The sequence below is a fragment of the Vespa velutina genome, chromosome 9, assembly GCF_912470025.1.
Source record: "Vespa velutina chromosome 9, iVesVel2.1, whole genome shotgun sequence".
Classification (NCBI taxonomy): Eukaryota; Metazoa; Arthropoda; class Insecta; order Hymenoptera; family Vespidae; genus Vespa; species Vespa velutina.
Window position 1 is genome coordinate 1,400,001 of NC_062196.1, and position 11,614 is coordinate 1,411,614.

General features: G+C 30.6%; 1 protein-coding gene across 5 annotated transcripts in view; it reads left to right on the forward strand.

Moving 5' to 3' along the window:
- LOC124951663 (furin-like protease 1) overlaps positions 1-11,017 on the forward strand; it is a 178,045-nt gene extending 167,028 nt beyond the window's left edge. For 3 of the 5 annotated variants that reach the window (XM_047500413.1, XM_047500417.1, XM_047500414.1), the window contains one exon: positions 9,530-11,017. In XM_047500413.1, the coding sequence (XP_047356369.1) occupies positions 9,530-9,969 (440 nt within the window). In that variant the 3' untranslated portion in view covers positions 9,970-11,017. Of the gene's footprint in view, positions 1-7,366; positions 7,580-9,529 lie in introns of all 5 variants that reach the window. The other 2 variants (XM_047500416.1, XM_047500415.1) reach the window with 2 other exon arrangements.
- Positions 11,018-11,614: the final 597 nt, after the last annotated feature.

An 11,614-nucleotide genomic window follows, 5' to 3' on the forward strand; every position in this document is an offset into this window, starting at 1 on the left:
ACGACCCAGTTTTCGATTCGTCGTTAACGGGCATGCTTGCTCGTTCTGGCCTTGCTCGTGCTAGACCAAATTAAACCTTCCAAATGTCTCTTTCTTTCTCTCTCTCTATTTCTCTCTCTCTCTCTCTCTTTCTCTCTTTCTCTCTCTCTCTATCTATCTATCTCTATCTCTATCTCTATCTATCTATCTATCTATCTCTTTATATATATATATATATATAGCTACAATATTTTCCAAGGGCAAGCTCACTGATTTCCCCGTATAACACGAAAAGTCGAACATTTCTCTTTACCGTTTGCCTTGAATATTCTTTTTTCTTTTTCTTTTTTTTTTTCTTCTTCTTCTTTTCTCTTCTTGTCATTTTTCCTCGAATTTACCGAATTTAACCGAAACACTCTTTTCCTATTTTCTTCCGCTTCTCTTAATCGTTATAGCTATCTCCTGGGTGAAATTTTTCAAAGAAAAAAAAAATTAGTTTCTCTGTGTAAAATGTGAGTCAAACATCATTCTCAAGTTTTAAGATCAAAGCGAAATCGAAGAGAGTAATCATGAAATAATCCCCTTCATTATTATATCTATTTCAACAATTATATCCAACTTGGAGTTTTAAAAGAGAAAGACGCCCCATTCGACATTTATAAATGGTTTTGTATTTATTGAAAAAATAACCAAACTTATTTCTTCAGTCGAGTAAGTTTTGTAATTCAAACAACGTTCGAGGATTGTTCGAATCATTTCGAAAAAATATTATTAATATTTTTGCTGTTATCCAATCGGCATATTGGTAAAGGAGATTCTTTTATCGTATTGATGAAAAATCGTTAATTACTAAATCTTTTTATTCGTGGAACGGCTTGGAATGTATTTCACTTGAACGCTTAAAACTCTTCTAAACTTTGTAAACTAATCAGAAAGTGAAAGTTGTTCGATCGATCGATCGAAAGTAGATACTTTATCGAGAAACATTCATCGTTCTTGTTGCATTATATTTCATATCATAATCATAATCGAATGCTGGGCGCAAGAATGGCAATGTGACATGCGATAACGGCAACTGATGGTCATTCGGGATGGAATAATTTATCGCCGTTATCGATTAATCGTAGAGGCAATTTGTCGCATATCAGTTTAATTTGTAAGGGTACTATATCGCATAGGTTTACGACTCTCCGATGATCTTTCATTCTCTCACTTTATTTGTCTTCCTTCCCTAATAAAACGACCCTAAATTTCCCTCTATTTAGCTTTATCGATTGCTTGATTATTGCAATCATTGAGAGATATCATCGAATCGTCGTTTAATTGATAAATATTGAATTTATTAAATTAAGAATTAAGCCGATGATAATTCTAAAGAGTAAGATTCGTGATTTTTTTGTTGATCATTTTATTAGTTTAGAAACATAGCATATAAATTATCTTTCTAATTTGGATTTCAAAGAAATAAGAAAAAAAAGAAATAATATTCTTATAAGATGAAAATGTGTCGCTAATGTATCGTTCGAAGCGATGTTCCTAAATGTTCGTACTAATTTGAAATTCGAAAGGGAAAAAAGGGACTCGTAGAAATTTTTTAATGTTCGCCCTTTCGAAGTGTAGTGCATTTAGTGCCCTTACATATCGTATTCAAATCGAATTACGTTCTTCCCTATCTTTTTCGTTATCGTTTTATGAAGTGAAAAAAAAAAAGAAAAGAACAAAGGAAATAACGAAGGACTGTATCTTCTTCGCTAGATCGACGAATACACGTTTTTGAAATCGAATTTTAATTATAAATAGTGGCAACGAACCTCTGTGATTATCAATAAATCAAATAATAATTAGTGTGCCAAAATCAATAAATCACTGCTACTATTAAATAATCATGTATTTTCTTAATCGTCGATCGAATCAAAGATTTAACATTATAACATCGTACGAGCTCCATATTCGAATTTAGTATTAATTCGATATATAAATAAAAAAATATGTATGGATCGATTAAACGACGAAGATAGAGATAACGTACGATTTGATAATCCCGTAATTTAATTTTTAAATATGCTTCCTCGTGTGTCTGCAGGTAGACAAATTTCGCGATTAATGATTAATTATGAATTAAAGTGCGTAAGTTATAAGCTATAAGCTAACAGTAAATACGTATCTATTGTGATTGATTGACGTACTTACATACATCGACTGTTTCTTTGTCTTTTATTTTTTTTTCTTTTTTTTTTCTTTTTCTTCTTTTCTTTTCTTTTTTGTCATGATCGTACTTATCGTATATTCATGGACTTCTTAGTGACAAAAAAAAATAATTAGTTCGTATAACACGATCGCTATTATCGTTGATTTTCTGTAGAATGTTAGTAGGTCTCTCGGGTAGAGACGGCCAAAAGAACGATACGTACGGTGCATTTTAAAATATAGCATTCATTTATATCTAAACATTAAGTAGTCTCTGTTTAAAACGAATTCGTATTGTAGGTGATTCGCATTAGCGCAAAACGTTGTGGGGAAAAAAGTTTTGAATTAACGGCTTAGAGCTTTTCCCATTATTTTTTCCTCGTTAATTTCACGATTGGACGATAATAGGATGAAATGGAAGTTTTCGCAGGGGAACAAAAAAAAAAATAAGAGAAAGAATACTCGGTTATGATTCGACCATTTTTCTCAATACTTTTTTCGTTCCTCGAAAAATAAGATAAAAATAATTAAAAACGATTGCTATGAAAGAGAATGATAGAAATGAAAAAAGCATAATTCGATTTGACTCAAATAACGAAATTTTCCAACTACGTATTAACTTTCTCGCAATTTCGTATATTTTAGAATAAACTATCCCGAACTCTCTTGAAAACGTCAAATAATTAAACATGCAGATGAATTTTGTAGAATCTCCATTTTCTTTGTTCTCACGATTTACGGATATATCCATTTGCTTTTATTAAACGGAGACTACCATAAAATACATCGGATCGCTATTTCGTTAATTTAACTTTAGCCTATCTCTACTTCGCCATACATTTTCAACTTGTAACTTCTTTCCTCTTTTCACGCGTGTTCCTCCTCTCTCCATTTATTTAAAGAGACACGCGAACGTATAGCGAGCATTAGTTAAGAGAGTACGCTTCCGTATTTAATAGATAATTTTTTACGTGTAACTGTCATATTTGTTGAATATTATGTGATATGTATTTATATATAAATATATACATATAGGTATGCCTATAATAATATAATATCATAGTTTAAAACGATCGAAGATATCGGTGTAACAAAATGCCGACTCGGCCATCGTCGACGATAACGATAATAATTTAATGCTAACGACAAGCTACGTTTGATTATGCAACAGTGTGATCAAATGTTTAGCTTTTAACTTCCTTACAGACACAAGTTATGCATTGCGGAATGCTCTATCGAACGGATTACTAGGACAATTAAAAAGGCATATATAATGCGTGATAAAAACTCGGATATATAATATACATATATTATTTTCGTTGAATACAACGTTAAAGGAAAGATGTGAGAGAAAAGAAAACAAGGTATGATTTCGACAAACAATATATTATTTAGTCAAATAATATACTATATAGTATACAATAAGACAATTCCGTACTATAACCAAACTCTAAAGAAAAATGTCTTTCGATTTAATTTTATTTGAAAGATAAAAATTAAAAAAGATTTATTTCGTTTCTTCGTTTTGTAAATTACAATTTTACGATTACACTAACTTCTTTATTTTTATTTTTTTCTTTGTTTTTATTCTTATTTTTATTGTTTGGTTTTGTTTGAAACAAAACGTCCAGTTTTTTTTCCGGACACACGCGTTATATATATATTCTCGCGTATATATATATAAATATATATATATATATATATATATATATATATATCAGACGCACATGCATATAATGTATTATAAATGTACATAAGAAAATAACCATAGACGAATTTATTGGAATGTCTCGTGCATCGCAACGGGAAAACAAAGGAATAAGAAACAGAAAAGAATTTTCATATGACGGTGGAACGAATTGATAGCTACGCTCCTTTAGAAATGATCAAAGTGTTTCGTTGAAAATGAAACTTCGATGACCCTACGGCTGCACATTTGTACTGATTTTGCGTCTTTGATCGAGAAACAATAAAAGTGGTATTTTATTCGAAATTTTCGAAAGTGACGCATCGATGTTTAGAAAACTCAAGCGATAGAAAGAACGTCGAATTGACGATCGTGTAATTACATTTCGTACGATATTTAAGCATAAGCTAACGTTTTCTAAAAATACCTCATTACCTTTTTTCATAATGAGAGAACGCGACTCGAGGTAAAGGTAAAGTGAAAAAAATAATGAAAAAAAGAAAAAAAAAAAAAAAAAAGAAATGAATAACCGATGTAACGGCTAAACGTTTCTTCTTTATGATACTTCGACGCTGATTTGACACTGCAAAGTCAACTGCTACAACGTTTTTTGTAAAAGCGTGAATTAATAATCGTAGCAGGATAAAATAGAAAAACAAAAAGAAAATAATAAGAGGAAAAACATTAATATTGAAAAATTCGAAATTTCATCGACGAAGTCGTTCGAAATTTCTTTAAAAGATTATAAGGATTGATGAAACTATTTTATTGAATTCGAAGAATGTCAGTCAATTAAATGAATCAGCGTGGAAGCGTGTCAGCTTTTGAATAAAAAACTTAACAAAAAAAGAAAAAAATGAAAGGAAAAAAGAAAAAAAAAATTAATACTAATGGTACGGGCGTGTGGCTACTTGGTACAATGGACGTTGAATGTGTTTTAATTCGTTCAGGTGTGACGTATCTTCCAAAATGTACAATACTTGTGACGTCACGGCGGGACAGACGGATCTCCAGAAATCTTCTTAAACGCTGTAACGTTTTGAAAGCATGCGTTTAATTCAATGAATGTTTCTTTTGTTCTCTTTTTTACAATTTATTATAAAAATGATCGTCTAGATTTTTTGAAATTTACAAAAAACATCGAACGAAGATTCTCATTTTTTCTTTCTTTGTTGTTCTTTCTAAATATACCAGACGATATTTTTTAATATCCCTTATATCAATCGATATCGCGTTAAATCATTTATGAGAAATAAAATAAAAATCAAAAATCAATATCAATGGTCTTCCGACGTTGTTCCTCCGTGTACGATCCGCCATATTGTTAATGTATCTACTGTAAATCTTTGTATGTATTGTAAAATGTATCTTTGCTTGGAGAGGCGACATATCTTAAGTTATAGTGTTCTTCAAAACATGAAAGAAATAAAGAAAGGACGTGCGATCGTTCCTCACGACACGCTCGCGTTAATATCCTTCATACGGTCTTGATTAAAAACAACTCACGAATGGTTTTTTTTTTCTTTTTTTCTTCTTTTCCTTATTATTTTGTTTTTAGTTTTCTTTTTTGTTTTTTTCTTAATGAAAAGCAATGCTTTCGAACGATCGATGTGTCATCCTATAAAGATAATCTAGTATTGACAAAAATTTTTAAATAAAAAGATAAAGAAGACCGAAAAGGGGGATCGGACGTGAGCAGGTCGCGAGGATTTTTGCCACATACATTTATGTACACATATACATAATAATATATTGTATAAGTAATTGCAATTATTATGGAATCATTATATGCGATATTGAAATTTGTATATCATGAAAGAATTAAAAAAGGGAGAATATCCTGAATACGAAAGTAAATCGAAATTCTTAATTTTAATTAGAAAGAAAAGAAGAAAAACAGAGAAAGAAGGAAAGAGAACAAGAAAGAAAAACAAATAATTTTTCAAACGATCCCCTGGTAAACGCACATTCTGCTGGTACGAAATAGAACCTCAATCAAACGCCCTTTTCCGTGTTTTTCGTTCGAAAGAAATGTTTTTAGCGACCAATTGCAAATAGCGAGAAGATAAACTTTCCTACGTACATGAGATCAACGAACCATTTATTTTCAAATCGTATAAACCTGTAATTTTGTTTTTTTTTGTTTTTTCTTTTTTTTTTGTTTTTTTTTTTTTTTATATCCAGTCGTTAACTCGAGTGTATATAAATTGAAAAAGTATTTTCGTCATTACCATATAATATTTTTGCTGAATTCGCAAACGTTAAAAAGGATGGTTATATTGCAAACTATAAAATGATGATCGCGTACTGTGATAGTGAACCAAAAATCAATGAAAACCACCATAAAAGAGAGAAAATCACGAAAAATATTAAAAATCAACCTTTATTTGTTCAACGCAAAAAGAAATAATTCAACGAATTTTAATGTAAACTCTACGAACACGCATGGGTTCGTGGAAGGGCCGTGTTCGGCTCAATGCGGAATTTTTTAATTTTCGTCCCTTACATACTTTTTTTATCATCGTTCGTATTAACCGTATTTCAATTGACTCGCTTCTTGTTTTCTTTTTTTTTTTTATTATTTTTTTCTTTTTCTTCTTTTCACTAAATTCTAAATTCAATGAAATTCTATCTATTAATAATTTCATTTGTAAAAATAAACAAAAATAAGAAAGAACGAGAAATCTTCTTTCCTTTTTATGCCTCTTTGCTCTTATGATTGCTTAGCAAAATAATGCTTGTGAATCGCATATTTATTTGAAACTAGCATAAATCGTGCATCGATATCTACTTTAATACGCACTTCTGTGAATGCACGCGCTCTATATTCTAATTATTCTAGCTATAATAAATTTTCAACAATTCCTTTTTCAGCACCCATTTTTAATAGGACCAAACTCATTACAAGATTCTATAACTTTAACAACGAAAAAATAAAAATTTATTATCGTGCAAATTGAGATCTTTTATAAATATTCTGCAATAATAATAGAGAATAATTCTTAATTTGACTTTTAGAAAATACGTGTACTCATTTCCTAAAGAAAATGAATGAAAGATACCGCGTGAAAATAGTTTCTCGACGTACACGTAAAATGAGATTATTATAATTTTAATTTTTCATACACGAGTTTATTACACAGCATAGTTATATAGATTGTATACATTTCAAAAGTTCCCTTTTAAATATTACATGCACGACGATGAACGAGATATTTTAGAAACCCCTAAGTCAATAACGTTTTGAGTAATTCCCAATCAAAAAAAAAAAAAAGATAAAGTAAAATCTTTTAAAAGTCGAAACGAAAGTTAATCGTTCAAAAGAAATGAAAAAATCCCTTGTCGTCTATGTGGAAATCGCGTATCATTCATCTTCTACAAGATGGAAGAAAGAATATCGTGTAATCCCAAATAGATAGGAAGTAGGTAGATTATTTTGTTGACGCGTCAATCGTCGTTTTTATCTCCCGCCACCCCCCACTACTTCATAGCAGGTTCACGAAACGTATTTAGGTACTCGTTGGGCTCTTCCTGGGCGGAAGTTGCGGCGCGGATTTTCTCAACTCAGCCACCACCATCACCAACACCACCACCTCTACCACCACCACTACCACCACCACTACCACCACTATCACCAACATCACCACCACCACTATCACCAATATCAATCACATCCACACTCAGTACCAAAAATAAACCTATCCTTCTGATCGCTTCACCAGCACGGTGAGTCTTATTTCTCTACTCTATATAATTCCGATATTAAATTCTGTAACCAGATACAGAGTCGGATTAAGGATCATCACTTTGAACTCCAAACTATTTTCCCGATATTTGTAAGAGCCCTCGATTAAAGGATTAATAAGGTCGAATGTTTCACTTCAACTTTCTCTACGAATTAAACAAGAAAAATTTGTTCGCGTTAAAAGAAAATATATATATGTATGTGTATGTGTACTTACTTACACACGCGCATATGTACTTATTTACAAATATCTATCGTTCTTTAACTAAGATACAAAATTTCAGAATCTCCTTTGTCTCTCGCTTTGCCCTTAATTCGACTCTGATCATTTGCTTATTTTACTATTATTATTATTATTGTTATTGTTGTTATTGTTGTTGTTGTTGTTGTTATTGTTGTTGTTATTGTTATTATTATTATCATTATCGCTAAGTGCTTGCTCATGTTCTATTTAACTTATTCATTCGGATCGCTTGCTTTGTCTGGCACGTATGTTTAATTATTGCCTTGAAAAAAATATTAAGATATATACAGGAATTCGTATTGGGATCTTTCGTTCTCCTAGATAATTTTTAAAATTTGTATGCTTGCCGACGAAAATTGGGTGGGAAAGGTGTAAGTATTATACGTATCTATGATTAACGACCAGCAAGGCAGAAATTCGTGTTGGAACAGCCAACTTGTATTTTTGTCTATTTAACATTATAAAAAAAGAAATAAGAAAGGTACTTAGATCAACAAAGTTCGAAAAATTTCTTTCAACAAACTCAACAAAGTTTCAAACATTCCTTATTCAATAAAATTTTTTGGTAAAGTATTTCAAATAGTAGGCTCACCGAATGGCATGAAGCTTCATTCGGCTTGTAGGGATGAAATTTTAAATCTACTTGAAAAAGGGAAATAAATAAAACTTATTCAACTTATAACTTAACTTAACTTAACTTTTAAAATTATTCATTGTCCACGAACTTTTTTCACAATTTTCTTATATGATCGAAACAATAATATTATAGTTAAATTTTGTATGAAAAAATTTATATAGCAACATTTGTACGTAATTGTATAATAAATATCTCCATTGATATCTATGTTTATACAAGATTCAATAATAAATATTATAATTTAATAAATCGAAAAGGACGTTCATTACGTTTAATCTCAACTTTATGTGTTCAACATGTATGTTCGATTTAATAAAGCGAACTATAATTACATTCTAAACAATGTATATAGTATATATGTGTATGTGTGCGTATCATTATTATTCGAATGCAAACAGAATGTATCTAGATATTATGTGCTTGCGTGTATCGTATTTATGTATTCCATGTAGAGCATTTTCAATTGCTATGAATTGTACATCGGTATTGCGAATATGCCGAGATGTTTATTTCCAGCGAAAGGAAAGTAAGCCGATTCTTCGATGAAAGGTATTCCTTTCTGATTGGGACATAATCGGTCACGAAAAGTGAGAAATTACTTATCGCATTACAACAGTACTGTCGAAGAACAACGTAATGATGAAACGAGGATAATGAAGATTAACGAGACACAGGCCTACTTTCCTCTTGTTGTTCTACGTAGATGTAAAAGAAAACAAAAAGAAACAGTGTAAGCCTGTCTTTTGTATAGGAATGCCTGCAAAACGCTTTACGTATTTATTGTGGATATTTCCTGCATGTTTTCACAGTTTATTGGAAAAGCCTTGCTTAGAGCCATCTCTCATACGTAGTAGAAGGTGTATTGACGAATATCCTATGAGTTATTTGATGATAGTCTTTCTATTTTTTCCTTTCCTTTTTCTTCTTTTTTTTTTTTTTTTGATTTCTTTAAAAACGAGTATGCATCAGTATCAGAAAGTAGTTACTTTATAATATTTATAGAATAACAATGGAGAACAGCATGGAAAACGAAGGTGTGTCATTTTTCAGAGTGCAAGTCCAAATGGTACCAGTATGAGGATAAATGTTGGCAAGAATGTCCAATCGGAAGCTACGCCATTACAGAGGAATCTACCACCAGAAAGGTATGTGGAAGGTGTCACTATTCCTGTCTGACTTGTTCCGGAGCAACCGACGGTGAATGCACAACCTGTCATTCTGATTCCAACCTCTTGACAAATTTCGGCGAGTCCCAATGCGTTCTTCAGAATCTGGCATGGCGATTCGAGTCAACGATGTGGTTCTATTGGCTAACCATTTTCTTTTCGATTAATGCATTGATCGTTGTCCTAGCGATGATCTACATCGGTGTCAACTGGTACATCAGAAGGAGTAATTCTTCAACGTACGATTACAGTAAGGTCACTTATTCGAACAACGGTGACGCTCGAAAGGTTCGACTCGACGATTGCATTTCTGATAGCGAGTAAAACGTAACCGCGAGAGATGCAAATTTCATTATCCCTAAGACCCTATGGAAGTCTGCTCTCCAATGGGGATACAGTCGACTGTTTTAATGGAAATGAAGAGAACGGGATAGGATAAGGAGGAGGAGGAGGAAGAGAAGAAGGAAAAGGAGGAGGAGAAGCAGAAATAGATATCTGCTAGATACTTCCATGAATGTTAGACGTTCGTTTGCCGACAAGAATGGCGAGAATAACATGATGCATTTATTCTCTGACTGATATGATTGTAAAACATTCCAACTTATAAAATTACAATCGAATTACGCTGATAGTCCTTGTTATAATGATGATCTCTGACAAAATACTTTTAATAGTCCAGTGATTGTTTAATCAAATTGTATATGTATATACATATATATATATATATATATATATATATATATATACATACATGTGATACAAGTAGAAATGCAGAGGCTTGTTTTTTCATTTCTTTTCTTTTTACGATCAATAAATACAGTATTTTATTTCTTTACTTACAAAAGTGGAAGACTATTGAATGTATTAAAAAATCATCAAAAAATGTGCAAAGACTTTTCTTTAACAGGATTAATTATATTAGCTTGACCACGGTCAAATGGACCAATGAAATAACGTGTTTACTATTGTAATTGATTATAACATGTTCGATATATTGCATAATTGTTAAGTAAAACTTTGACTGCACAAGAACAGAATGTAGGCTAATATTGGATGATATGACTTTTATATATATATATATAAAATATATATAATATAAAATAAAAAATAAAATATTATATATATATATATATAAATAATGTACGAAATATTGTAAATATATCGATAAGAAAAACAGAGTTTTTCGAGTGCTTTATCTAAATAATGCGATATATCATGTTACTGTTAAATAATTTCACACTTATACACTTGTAATAATATAACTATATTATTATTCATTGTTACCACAAATGTACATGTTCCACGCAATAAGAAGCATCGCGGTATTGATTGTTTTTGTTAAATATGATAAAATATAAAATAGAAGTGAAAATATTTCGATTACTCGCGTTTTATTTTATTCCAATAATTTTCCTAATCCTTCTTCATAAATCATTCGTAATTAAATTCATAATTTCAATTAGAATATTTTTATTGGTTTAATTTAATCAAATATAAAAATGAATAAAATTGTTTTTATTCTACTTTGCAGTTTTATATTATACATATAACATATATAAATTATGTTATATCAATATGGGTAAATAGTAATCATTAATGTGGAAAATACGATAGTACAAATACAAATAACTATTAGCGATAATATGGTAAAAGAAGGATAGTATATATACGCAATATACAAAGAAAAAATAAAAAAAAGAACAAAAAAACATTTTACTAATAAAGCATTTTACTAATTCCAAATGTAATAATATAATGACTTTTCCTTCTTTTCGACGTTATATATTTCGTGATAAATCTCGATTAATTAATTTTAAGATCAAACTTTTGTAGAAAATAATGTATCCTTCTCTCAAACTACTTTGATTTTTTTCCAAAGTAAGAACTTTATCCAATATCACTTTTGATTTCACCGAGCTATAAATAATCGGTCAATTCACGCGAACGAATCGTTTAGTAAAAGCCAATT